The following is a 13,557-nucleotide window of genomic DNA, read 5'->3' on the forward strand; positions in this document are numbered from 1 at the left end:
TAAGGATTTAATTCGGGTCTCTGGCGCTGTAAGGCAGCAACTCCACTGGTGCGCCACGTACCCTTTTTAGCATTCAACATGCCTCTTGGAACAAGAGTGCTACTTGGGCCCATATTTTCCTTTCAAGCTTCTGTTTTACTTAACAAAACTTAGAATGAGACAAAACATGCCCGAGGAAGTAGTTCTTATAAGTACTATAGCATAATTTTAAAGACATTTGGACAAGTATATGGATAGGAAAGGAAGGTGGGGCTAGCATAGATGCAGCATCTTGGTTGGCATGGGCTAGTTGGGCCAATGGACTTGAATGACAACATGAAAGAAGCCTAGTGTTTTCCCCCCATGTTGACAGCATGTGGATAGCAATGGCACCCATGCCATTGATATGGCAGTAGCTGATGAAATCATTTTGATTTATTTGTTTTCTTTTTCTGTTTCCAGCTTTATGAGGCTTTTAGTTTCCTAAAGGACCTGGGCGCTGTCATTATGGTCCATGCAGAAAATGGAGAGTTGATTGCAGAGGTGAGTGGCTGTTGTTTTGATTCACCTCACTGAGGGATGGTGCCAGCTCCCCTCAATCTTGATCACGTTTTTGAGAAGTGGACAGATAAACTCTACAGCACATCCCAGATTGTTAACACCTCCACTGACCACTGCCTTCACTTAAAATATCAGTAGAAGTTTTCAGAACAGAACATAGGAGTGCAGCAGATAAGTCATTTGTTGAGATCATGTTGATTTGCCCTCCTCGCTGGCTTTTTCCATTATATCCTAATTCTTCTCGATTACTAAAGAGTTATATCAATTTTAGATGTTAAATTAACAGTTGACATGGCATTATTTTCTCTTTATCGAAGAGGTTTCCAAATTTCCACTATCCACGAAGGTATGTTTTCTAATCATTTTAAAAATAGCTTTCCCCGCTATTTCTATTGCTGCACTCCAATGTTCTGTTCTGAAAACTTCAACAGATATTTTAAGTGAAGCAGTGGTCAGTTGCTGCCAAATTGCTGGGACCCTGCATGAAAGTGCTCCCATTTTCCACATTCAGTTTCAGCAAACCTGTGGAAAGCATAACCGACTTGCGTTACACGTCAAAGACCTACCATCAGAATAATGTTGATGGCATCTTTATTCTGAAATGTTAGTAGACACTACCTGACCTACTGAGTGTTTCCAGAAATCTTTTTATTATTTCCACTCTAGATTTCCAACATATGGAGGATTTAAACAAAAATCATATCTGCTGATCAGTGAAGCCCCTATATGTTTGATGTACAAAGTACTGGTGTTCAGAGTCCCACAATATCATGTATCATTCATCTTGCAATAAGAGACTGGAGACTAAAACGTTTCCTTCAACAGATATCATAAAGGATGTTGTATCCAGACTTGCCGCCTAATTGGCTTGAGTCATAATGGCAGGTTGCCAGACAAACCTTTCTAACTGTTAGCTGATAAGTACAAGGATTGATATTTGGGGCTTGTTTCTATGCTCCAGATCCACTCTGCTGTCACTTACAAAGAGGGGAGTAGTTTTAATTTATAAATATTCATCAGTGGTGCAGAATATGTTCAGTGTAATCATTCCAAACCCCTAAATGTCTGGTCAGTAAGTAAGGCACCAGTATCCTTCTGTAGAACAAGAGGGCTAATGGCATCTGCGTTAAAGCAGTCAATGTGGCATTATGTATAGAGAGGTATTATGTATGTTTCTGATGGTAATGCTGTACTGATATCATGGGTATCGTGAATCTGCATCTACCAGCTAAAGCTATTTATTTATCTTTGTTTTTCTTATATATATACTTTATTTTTTTTATTATGGGTTTTACCAAGCACTATGTTTACATATATCTGTTGTGCTGCTGCAAGTAAGAATTTCATTGTTCTGTTTTGGTACATATGATATTAAAACACTCTTGACTCTTAAATGGTGGCCATTGGCCACTGATCTGCTTGCTGTGCTGGGCAGACCCTAAACAAAGAGAAGGGGAAATGGCAGCTTCCATCACATCCAACAGGATGTAATCAGAGAGGCCATCAATGTATGCTGGTCCATCAATGTATGCTGCAGGTCCTACTGTTCTCTGGCGAGTGCCAACCTGCGAACACCTTCAGCTCCATTGCTCAGCATTGTTGCTGTCCCACCAATCCCAGCCCTCACTGGGTGCAGTCTTTCTGCATCATGCTAGGGGCCACTCCCAAACATGTGCGGAAATCCCGGGGGGGGGGGCGGAGGGGGACGGAGTGGTCACGTCCCCTCCATGTTTTCAGAGGTGGGTGCCAATCCCCCCTCCCCCCCCCCCCCCATGTTTTGTAATTCGGATTTTGAGATTACCACTTTCTGCAAGACAGTGGAAGTGGGACTGATGATCGAGGGCGCCGATTGGATGAGAGAGACGTTGGTCAGCAGGCAATAAGGGGGGGGGGGGTGTGGGGCATGATGATTCAGCGCGATGATTGGAAGAGGGAGGTGTCGGTCAGAGGTGGAAGTAGGGGGGTGGGACAGAGGATAGAGCGCGGTGATTGGAGGAGGGAGATGTCCTGGTGGATCAAAGATCATAGAGTGGAGCATTAATTGGCCAGTTCATGGGGCCTTTCGTCGCCCGGTATGGCTTAAAATCGGCCGCGGGATCTTCCACGCGGTCAAATTGCTGCATCGAGGCGATCGAGGCTCCCGATGTTGAAGCCCTCGCCGGCGGATGGAAGATCCCGCGGCTGGTTTTAAGCTGAGTCAGGCGATGAAAAGCCCCACGAACTAGCCCATTCAAGCCCCATGATTCGGGGTGGACGTTGCTGGAGCTCAGAGTCAGTCACCAACCAGGTCTGCTCCCGATGTTACCATCCACAGGGCCCGTGGCCGAAGCCACTGAAGCGTCGCATGTGAGTGAGTGCGCGTGCGGCCACCATGAAATTGTGTCCCCCCCCCTCCCCCCCCATGTTTTGACAGTGGTTTCCGTCCTGATCCCAAAGGTAGACACAGAAGCCAACTGTGGGCAATATAGAGTTGCTGCATTATAGTGCCAGAGACCCGGGTTCGATCCTGACTACGGGTGCTGTCTGTATGGTTTCTACGTTCTCCCTTTGACCGTGTGGGTTTTCCCCAGATGCTCTGGTTTCCGCCCACACTCCAAAGATGTACAGGTTTTTAGGTTAATTGGCTTAGGTAATAGTTGTAAATTGTCTCGTGTATGTAGGATGGTGCTGGTGTACAGGGTGATCGCTGGTCGGCGTGGACTCAGTGGGCCGAAGAACTTGTTTTCATGCTGTATCTCTAAAGTCTAAAGGCTTCTTGACAACAAGTTAAATTGTGGATGAGTAACGTTAACAGGGAATCACAAGGCCAATTATGTCCTTTCTGTCTCAAGGTGCCTTGTGTCTTTGGAGATAGATGTCTATGTTGTGTTCAAAAGATAGGATTCAAATAGAAGCTCCACGGTGGCAATTCCGAGTAGCTGCCGCTTTTGTATACTGTTAGTGCACATATTAAAAGTGCATTAACGAGCAACAAGTGCATTCCAACTAAACATGCTTTTTTTAAATCCTTCGTATTAAAGTAATAGCTCATTTGTGCCTCTCTGTTGATTAAAATGTAACACACCAACACTTTGGGACAGTTAAATGTGAAATAAATATTTTGGGGGTCAGCAGCATAGTCTCTTCAGAAAGTTGACTTAAAAAAATCTAATCAATGCAATGAATGTTATTTTTTAGGAGCAAAAGCGGATCTTGGCGCTGGGAATAACAGGACCCGAAGGCCATGTGTTGAGCAGGCCAGAAGAGGTAAAGTCTTCATTTCCTTTGCCCCTCTACACATGTGCACACACCCACACAAAGACACAAGGCCAAATCTTATATATTACTAAAAGTCTGTTCTTGACCGGTTTTGGCCATCTGTGCTGCGATTTTCGAGAGAACGCCGCAACCTATGGCCATCATTTTTGGCCACCTTGCTCAGAGCCCCCCTCCACCGCATGTGTGCCGAAGATTTTTCCCGTCGATTAAAAATGACAGAGATATTAATGTTTTTATAAATTTCCCCATTCTCTCTGCTGCCCCCACTGGCGGCAGGGAGGAGGGACTATAAAACCAGGAAGTGGTGTGCCACGCATTCTCTTCAAGATGGAGGAAGGCAGAGGGTCACGTCTCTTTGAGCTGTGAATAACACTGAACACATATCTACTCAAATGTAAGTGCCCTTAGTGGTTCTAAAATGCTTGCAGAATGTGTCTATTGGTTCTAAAGCTTGCAAAAAAAGTGTCTATTGGTTCTAAAGCTTGCAAAAAAATGTCCATTGGTGCTAAAGCTTGCAAAAAATGTCTCTATTGGTTCTAAAGCTTGCAAAAAGTGTCTCTATTGGTTCTAAAGCTTGCAAAAAGTGTCTCTATTGGTTCTAAAGCTTGCAAAACAAATGTCTCTATTGGTTCTAAGCTTGTAAAAATATGTATATTTGTTCTAAAGCTTGCAAAAATATGTCTCTACTGGTTCTAAGCTTGCAAAAATATGTCTATTGGTTCTAAAGCTTGCAAAAATATGTCTATTGGTTCTAAAGCTTGCAAAATTATGTCTATAGGTTCTAAAGCTGGCAAAAATATGTCTATTGGTTCTAAAGCTTGCAAAAAATGTCTATTGGTTCTAAAGCTTGCAAAAAAAAAGTCTATTGGTTCTAAAATGGTTCATACTAGCGCTCCAGAAAGCCCGCAATGGTGGCTTGGGTGTGGCTTGAAGCTGAAAGACACCACTTACTGCAAATGGTGGCTTGGGTGCTTTGGCTTGCGGTTGAAAGGCAGTACTTACTGCAAATGGTGGCTTGGGTGCAATGGCTTGAAGTTGAAAGGCATTACTTACTACAAATGGTGGCATGACGTTGAAAGGCACTACTTACTGCAAATGGTGGCTTGGGTGCTTTGGCATGAAGTTGAAAGGCACTACTTACTGCAAATGGTGGCTTGGGAGCTTTGGTTTGAAGTTGAAAGGCACTATTACTGCAAATGGTGGCTTGGGAGCTTTGAAGTTGAAAGGCACTACTTACTGCAAATGATGGCTTGGGTGTGGCTTGAAGTTGAAAGGCACTACTTACTGCAAATGATGGCGGGTGTGGCTTGGGTGCAATGGCTTGAAGTTGAAAGACACCACTTACTGCAAATGGTGGCATGAAGTTGAAAGGCACTACTTACTGCAAATGGTGGCTTGGGTGCTTTGGCTTTGTTGAAAAGCACTACTTACTGCAAATTGTAGCTTGGGTGCTTTGGCATTAAGTTGAAAGGCATTGCAAATGGTGGCATGAAGTTGAAAGGCACTACTTACTGCAAGTGGTGGCTTGGGAGCTTTGGTTTGAAGTTGAAAGCCACTACTTACTGCAAATGATGGCTTGGTTGCTTTGGCTTGAAGTTGAAAGGCACTACTTACTGCAAATGGTAGCTTGGTTGCTTTGGCTTGAAGTTGAAAGGCACTACTGACTGCAAATGGTGGCTTGGTTGCTTTGGCTTGAAGTAGAAAAGGCACTTCTTACTGCAAATGGTGGCTTGGGTGCATTGGCTTGAAGTTGAAAGGCACTTACTGCTAATGGTGGCTTGGGTGTGGCTTGAAGTTGAAAGACACCACTTACTGCAAATGATGGCTTGGGTGTGGCTTGAAGTTGAAATACACCACTTACTGCAAATGGTGGCTTGGGAGCTTTGAAGTTGAAAGGCACTAACTGCAAATGATGGCTTGGGTATGGCTTGAAGTTGAAAGGCACTACTTACTGCAAATGGTGGCATGAGGTTGAAAGGCACTACTTACTGCAAATGGTGGCGTGGGAGCTTTGACTTGAAGTTGAAAGGCACTACTTACTGCAAATGGAGGCTTGGGAGCTTTGGCTTGAAGTTGAAAGGCACTACTTACTGCAAATGGTGGCTTGGGAGCTTTGACTTGAAGTTGAAAGGCACTATTACTGCAAATGGTGGCTTGGTTGCTTTGGCTTGAAGTTGAAAGGCACTACTTACTGCAAATGATGGCTTGGGTGTGGCTTGAAGTTGAAAGACACCACTTACTGCAAATGGTGGCTTGGGAGCTTTGAACTTGAAAGGCACTACTTGCTGCAAATGATGGCTTGGGTGTGGCTTGGTTGCAATGGCTTGAAGTTGAAAGACACCACTTGCTGCAAATGGTGGCATGAAGTTGAAAGGCACTATTACTGCGAAAGGTGGCTTGGTTGCTTTGGCTTGAAGTTGAAAGGCACTACTTACTGCCAATGGTGGCTTGGGTGTGGCTTGAAGTTGAAAGGCACTACTTACTGCAAATGGTGGCTTGGGTGTGGCTTGGGTGCTTTGGCTTGAAGTTGAAAGGCACTACTTACTGCAAATGGTGGCTTGAAGTTGAAAGGCACTACTTACTGCAGATGGTGGCTTGGGTGCAATGGCTTGAAGTTAAAATGCATTACTTACTGCAAATGGGGGTGTGGGAGCTTTGGCTTGAAGTTGAAAGGCACTACTTACTGCAAATTGTGGCTTGGGTGCTTTGGCTTTAAGTTGAAAGGCACTACTTACTGCAAATTGTAGCTTGGGTGCTTTGGCATTAAGTTGAAAGGCATTGCAAATGGTGGCATGAAGTTGAAAGGCACTATTTACTGCTAATGGTGGCTTGGTTGCTTTGACTTGAAGTTGAAAGGCACCTCTTACTGCTAATGGTGGCTTGGGTGTGGTTTGAAGTTGAAAGCCACTACTTACTGCAAATGGTGGCTTGGGTGCATTGGCTTGAAGTTGAAAGGCACTACTTACTGCAAATGGTGGCTTGGGTGCATTGGCTTGAAGTTGAAAGGCACTATTTACTGCTAATGGTGGCTTGGTTGCTTTGACTTGAAGTTGAAAGGCACCTCTTACTGCTAATGGTGCTTGGGTGTGGTTTGAAGTTGAAAGCCACTAACTGCAAATGGTGGCTTGGGTGCTTTGGCCTGAAGTTGAAAGGCACTACTTACTGCAAATGGTGGCTTGGGTGATTTGGCTTGAAGTTAAAAGGCACTACTGTAAATGCACTTACTTCCTGTTTGCACTTTATATTGATTTTAGATAAAACGCTACCACTTACGGCTGTGATTTTTGGCCATCTTACTCAGTCTCCCTCCGCTGAGCAGATGCAGAGAATTCTTCCCATCAATGAAAAATAAAAGTGTTATTAGTTTTTTTTTAAATGTTGAGAATCTCTCTCCTGTCAATCACTCCATGAAAGCCACACCTTTTCCGGTGGGTGGGGGGGGGGGGGGGGGGGGGGGGGTTATAAAACCCGGAAATGTGGGTGTGGCTAAGTCTCTGCAAGATGGAGGAGGGAGAGGTCACGACTCGCTGTCTTTAGTGGCTTTGCACCCTACTTCAAATGGTATGAAACTGCACTTGAATTTGGTGGCCTTGCACCCTGCTAGAAGTGGTAAGAAACTGCACTTGAATTTGGTGGCCTTATACCCTGCTTGAAATAGAATTTCAAGGATTAGCCGTGAGTCAACTACCAGCCCACCAGCCGTGAGTGAGTTGCCAGCACAACAGGCTTGATTGACTGAGACGCCAGCCCAAGAATCCATTTGGCGCACAATTTGCATACTAGCCCTCTGGATACCAGTCCCTTCAGCCCACAACACCCATACTAGCGCTCCAGAAAGCCCCCCCCCCCCCAACTGGCCACCAATATTAGAATTGGTGGAGAGGTGGAATATTGCGTTGGATGACCAGCCTTCCTGTGTGATGCTGGGACCCAACGGGTCCCACTTAGTCTAGTAAGTTATTAAATTTCAAAAGTTTTATTCGCAATAAAAAATTATACAAAAGAAGGACAGAGTGCAAAGCTCTTTACATTGTTAATGTTGATCAGTCTGCACATTCAGTGTTGTTGTCCCTGTACATAGTGTGACCACTTTGTTTTTAGTACAAAGCACCATTGCCACTTATGTGTCCCTCTGGGGTAGTACACCCTTGTGTTTGAGATGTTTCTCCACTGGACTCGGCCCCTCGATATCTGGGAGCAAAAGGACCCTGGACTGATCTTTCTCTAAGACAGAGCCACACAAACCTGAGAATTCAGAAGGTTGATCAGCGAGTTGCTGCAGGTCGTGCAACATCCTCACAACTCCAGTGACCCAGGTTCAATTCCAATAATCCAATACCCATTCTTCCACACCCCTCAGTTTCATTTGTTGTTACATAAATTGGCCATTGTAAATTACCTCTTGTGTTATATCTGGTAGAATTAACAAATGGGTGTTGATCGGCATGTGTGAGAGAGGAAAACGCCTTGGGGGAATTGATTTTGGATGGGAGGGGGGGGGGGGAGATAGATAGGGGATGGGATAGTTCTGAGATCTGGCATTGACTCAACGGGCTGAGCAGCCACCTTCCATGTCAGATAAAGATGTGAGAAATCACAACCATGCCTACTCCCATGTTTTCTATATGTCCCATTCGTTTTCCATGTCGTCAGTGGACAATAGTCCATTATGGAAATATTTAATTTGACATCACTTTCATGGAGACACATAATGTGAAACATGCTCTTTGACCCATCGAATCCACGTTGACTATCATGCACCCATTTACACTAATCGCATTTTTCTTCCCATATTTCATCAATTCCCTCCAGTTACTACTCCTCCTCTAACACGAGGGGCAATTTAGAGCAACTTAGCAAGCTCCCGACCCTTGTGTCTATGAGTTATGAGAAGAAACCGGAGGAATCTCTCTCGGTCACAGAGAGAATATGCAAACTCCACACAGACAGCATCCAAATTCAGGATTGAACTTGGATCACTGGAGCTGTCAGGCAGCAACTCTACTATCTATGTCATCCATTCACTTTAGTAAAGTTGACACTGACTGTTGCAAATTTGCCATGGCTCCAGCTATACTTTTGCACTGGATGAAGAGCACTCCTTAACTGTGCAGCACAGTTACACTGCTGGCTCTTCACGGCCAAAATACCGGGCTTCCTCAGTTTTAACATAATAACTGCGGCTGTGCTAGAATTACATTAGCTTGATAACTAAAAGACTGCAGCCTAAACATCCCTGTGGTGAAGCAATACCAGTTGCTGCAGTTTCCTCTTACAGGGCACATTAATAAATATTAGAGAATACATATTTAAGCTGGAATTTGACACCAGGTTTCTTTGTGTAGGTTGGCTATAACCTGATACTGTGTTTAATTTTTAAGTCTGAAATGGGCAGTCTCAGGCAGTTGCTCTGTACCTAGAAAGTGCAGCGTCTGGGTATTGTTTCAGCTCCAGGATGTCTGGCCTGTTGTGGAGATCTATCGTCATATCTTGATGATCATATTTACATTTTAGATGAATGAAGTAGCTGATGTCATTTTTTAAGTTATTATTTAGAACTTGTCGAGCAAGAAGGGCAAATTGATTTAAAAAAAAAAGCCATTTATAACTTTACCAGACAACACATTTCAAACTGGCTAGATGAGAAAGTCTAGATGCATTAGATAAATAGTTAATGTATTGAATGGTGCTTCTTTATCTGAAGTGTAGAGAGTGAGGAGGAGGGGGTAGAGAGGGAGGGGGGAGGGGGGTAGAGAGGTAGAGGGGGGAGGGGGGTAGAGAGGGAGGGGGTAGAGAGGGGAGGGAGGGTAGAGAGGTAGGGGTCGAGAGAGGGAGTGTAGACGTGGCAACTACCCTCCCTACCCCCTCCTCTCACTCAATCTCCCATCTCACCTCCCCAGGATCTTTCCCCTCTCCCCAGCCCCTCCCCAATCCCTCCTTCACCTGTCTTTCCCTCTCCTTTCCCCTGCCGCTGCTGTTCCATCTCCGCGAGGCTTCACCGCCGCCGTGAGGCCCCACAACCGCCACGGCCCCATCATCGCGAGGTGTCACTCCTGCGTTCTCGATGTCTCCTTCACTTCCGTGGTCTCCATGCCTCCTTGATGGCCGTGTAAAACCCCAGCCGGTGCTTCGTGGGTAGAAGCCCGTGTTGGAAAAATCGGAATGTTAATTTAAATGTGGCCCTCTCGCTGACGTCACTCGAAGCTCGTGGAATATTCTGTGTGTGAAATGGGCTCTGAGCCGAGCCACCGTGCTCGCCCACCTCATTGTGACGTCCTCAGTCGAAGCTGGTTGAGTGTGAAAGTCGGTTTAAAAGGCAGTTTTGTCTTTTTTCAACTTTATTCACCAATAAGTTGTGAAATATAGCATCAAATCTTAAGTGAACCTGATCATTGTGTAGAGGGGAAAAAAGTGAGTCAGAATATATAAAAATGTATAGCGTTTTGGCGAAAATACAAAAACACATATACACACACATACAAGATGAGACTTTTATAGGTAGAGTGATGGTTAAATTGATATTCTGTGAATTTGCTTTATAATTGGCACTGTGGATTCTCTTTTCAAAGCTGGAGGCTGAGGCTGTTTACCGTGCTATCACTATCTCCAATCGGATCAACTGTCCCTTGTACATCACCAAGGTGATGAGTAAGAGTGCAGCGGATGTGATTGCCCAGGCCAGAAAGAAAGGTAAAAAGTTCATCTTCCCTGCAATATGTTAGCTATTGTGTTCCAGTATAAGATTCAAATCATGGATATCTGTTTAAACCCCCCCACCATATATCAATCTAACAATAGTGACTTTGTACCTATTTAAACACAGTTTCCAGTTTTATTGCAGAGGGCAGACTGGGTTGAAATGGGTCGGAAGGAACTACTGGTTTACACCGTAGACACCAAATGCAGGTCAGGCGGCATTTTTGGAGAAAAGGAATAGGTGACATTTCAGGTCATCTGAAGAAGAGTCTCAACCCAAAACGTCATATTCCTTTTCTTCCGAGATGCTACGTGACCCACGGAGTCAGTCCAGGGTTGAAATGGGGCCTGTTTTTCTGCATATACACCACATTGTCTATCTCGCAATGTTAGAAGAAATGTAGCCAAGGGAATAATAGCGAAAATGAAGCAGCACATTGTCATCATTTAACTTTATGTCTGGCATCAACTAGATGAAATAGCACTGCATCCTCGTTGAGGTATGCTGTCAAAGTAGGAGGTACTTTGGTTGTAGACGGGCATCTCTCTAATACAGCTGAAACATAATCTCTTTGTACTCCAGTTTCCTTGAGTTAAAAAGCCAGCCTTCCATTTACGTAGAATATATACCATGGAACATAGAACAGTACAGCATGAACACGGGCCATTTGGCCCACAACTGTCTAAGCCGAACATGATGCCAAGACCAACTCTTATCTGCCTACATGTGATATATCACTCCATTCCCTGCATATCCATTTCCGTATCCAAAGGTCTCTTCAATGCCGTCATTTACCTCAAACTCCTATACACATATTATTTATGAGTACTGTTTTTCCAGGCCTTTTATGCTGTTAGGCTGCTTCAAGTCAAAATGTTTTTGTTTTGTATGATAATTGACTCCCCAACTCGAACAGTCTCCTACCGTCTGTTTGATTACTTACAGTATATGCAAGTTAGTAATCTGTCCATTTGAACTGCCATATCACGTTTCCCTCTGAAATTTGTAACTTCAAATTTAGAAAAATCTTTAAAATGATATTATTTTGGTTTAGGTAGGATCTCACACAGGCCCCTCCCCCTTAAAGTTGACGGACTTTGTGGCTGAAAAATAGATGTGCATTTGTTTTTCTTCCCGAACATATGCATGTATTTTGCAGTAACTGTCGCACTTCTGAACTACTCATGAGTGTTGCAATATAGAAAAGACAACAGCCAATATGTGCCCAATAAACTTTTATCAACAGCAAATGAATATGTTAGAGAAATGTTGGATTGCAGGACAAATATTAGCCAGGATAGCAATGAAAAATCCTTCAATGCCATGTGATCTTTTACAACCACCTGAGAAATAGAGAGAGCCTTAAGGGCCTGTCCCACCAGCATGCGATTGCATGCGTCTAGCGCGACCAAACGTGGTGGCTGGAGGCATACGGCCTCGCGGGGCCCGTCCCACTTCCAACCGCGGAGCCGTCTGGAGTTGTGCGGGGCCGGTCCCGACATCATACTCACCAATCAGCTGGGCAGGAGGTGGGCCGACTGAATTTGGGCGTCGCACGGCGTCGGGCGGTTACGTCATCACGCAATGGCACGCCGGGCGGTGACGTCATCGCACAATGCCACGAGCTAGGCGTACGGCGTCGAGGCGCTGCGTATGGCCTCAATGCGGCTGCGGGCCGACAGGCCGTTGCCGCGCGGAATTTTTGGACATTGTCAGTTTTTCGGATGCCCGCGCAACTCCATACGGCTCCGGCGATCGAAGTGGGACCGGCCCCGCGAGGCCGTACGGCTCAAGCGACCATGTTAGGTCGCGCTCGCCGCATGCAGTCGCATGCTGGTGGGACAGGCCCTTTAATCAATAGCTCCTACTAAACATAATAGGTGTGTCACTCTGTTGATTTTTTAAAGAGAGAGCCTTTATTTTGTACTTAAATATTGAGATAGGATGAGCCCCATCCTCGTGATTTATTTTTAAAATTTGTTCAGAGATACAGCGTGGAAACAGGCTCTTCGGCCCAATTAGTCCACACCGACCAGTAATCACTCGTACAGCATAGGGACAATTTAAAGAAGCTATTTAAACGACCCCCGCACGTCTTTGGGATGTGGGAGGAAACTAAAGTACCCGGAGAAAACCCATGCCTGTTATACCTGTTATTAATGTAATCCTGATCCCTATGTATCAATATCATGAGTCTCAGACACTAAGTTTGCCATTATTCTTTTTGCTTTGTTTTTTATGTTTTATTTTTGCTTTTTTGGAGGAAAAAAAACAATAAAAAGATTTTAAAAGAAAAGAGAAAACCCACAGGGAGAACTCTGTACAAATAGCACCGGTAGTCAGGATTGAACCTGAGTCTCAGACACTAAGGCAGAAACTCTATTGCTGCGCCACTGTGCTGCCCACAAGCCAACCAAGTTAGAGCTTACAATAGAATAAATAGTTTGTAAAGATGGAGGGATGATGAACTGAATGGGCATTTCTTATCATGTACTTTCTTGTGTTTTCTTTTTGTCTCAATGGTGAGATTAGTTCATTAAAAATAAATTACCATCATTTGTGAGTTCCAGGGAACACCTGAAAACAGATCTGCCTTTTTATTTTTAAAAAACATTGTACTGTTGTATATTTAAACAGAAACAAATAATAATTGCTCTTTTTAGTTATTTTGAGGTTATGTGGTTTTTTTTTTTAAGAGTAAAACTTTTGAGTGGTGTTTAACAGGAAATAGACTTGGAGGACTCCAATGCCAGATTCTATATGTTCCTTTATTAACAGGAGCTGTCGTTTTTGGAGAGCCAATCACTGCAAGCCTTGGGACAGACGGAACACATTATTGGAGCAAAAACTGGGCCAAGGCTGCGGCCTTTGTGGCATCACCTCCTCTGAGTCCTGACTCCTCAACACCTGACCACCTGAGTTCACTGTTAGCCTGGTAGGAGAGTTATGTCAGTTTGCACTTGGCAAATCCAAGCATTTAGTGTTAGAGACCAATTTCTTAAATTAAAAAAATCAAACAATTATTGTGTGCAGTGACAACGCTGAACTTAAATGCATATTTA

General features: G+C 44.3%; 1 protein-coding gene across 3 annotated transcripts in view; it reads left to right on the forward strand.

Annotated features, from left to right (window-relative positions):
- The window catches only part of crmp1 (collapsin response mediator protein 1), a 65,701-nt gene that overhangs the window by 37,197 nt on the left and 14,947 nt on the right, over window positions 1-13,557 (forward strand). For all 3 annotated transcript variants that reach the window (XM_033021221.1, XM_033021229.1, XM_033021240.1), the window contains exons 6-9: window positions 442-522; window positions 3,718-3,786; window positions 10,368-10,488; window positions 13,274-13,430. In XM_033021221.1, coding sequence (XP_032877112.1) covers window positions 442-522; window positions 3,718-3,786; window positions 10,368-10,488; window positions 13,274-13,430 — 428 coding nt within the window. The remainder of the gene's footprint in view (window positions 1-441; window positions 523-3,717; window positions 3,787-10,367; window positions 10,489-13,273; window positions 13,431-13,557) is intronic.

This window comes from Amblyraja radiata, chromosome 1 (genome assembly GCF_010909765.2).
Source record: "Amblyraja radiata isolate CabotCenter1 chromosome 1, sAmbRad1.1.pri, whole genome shotgun sequence".
Taxonomy (NCBI): domain Eukaryota; kingdom Metazoa; phylum Chordata; class Chondrichthyes; order Rajiformes; family Rajidae; genus Amblyraja; species Amblyraja radiata.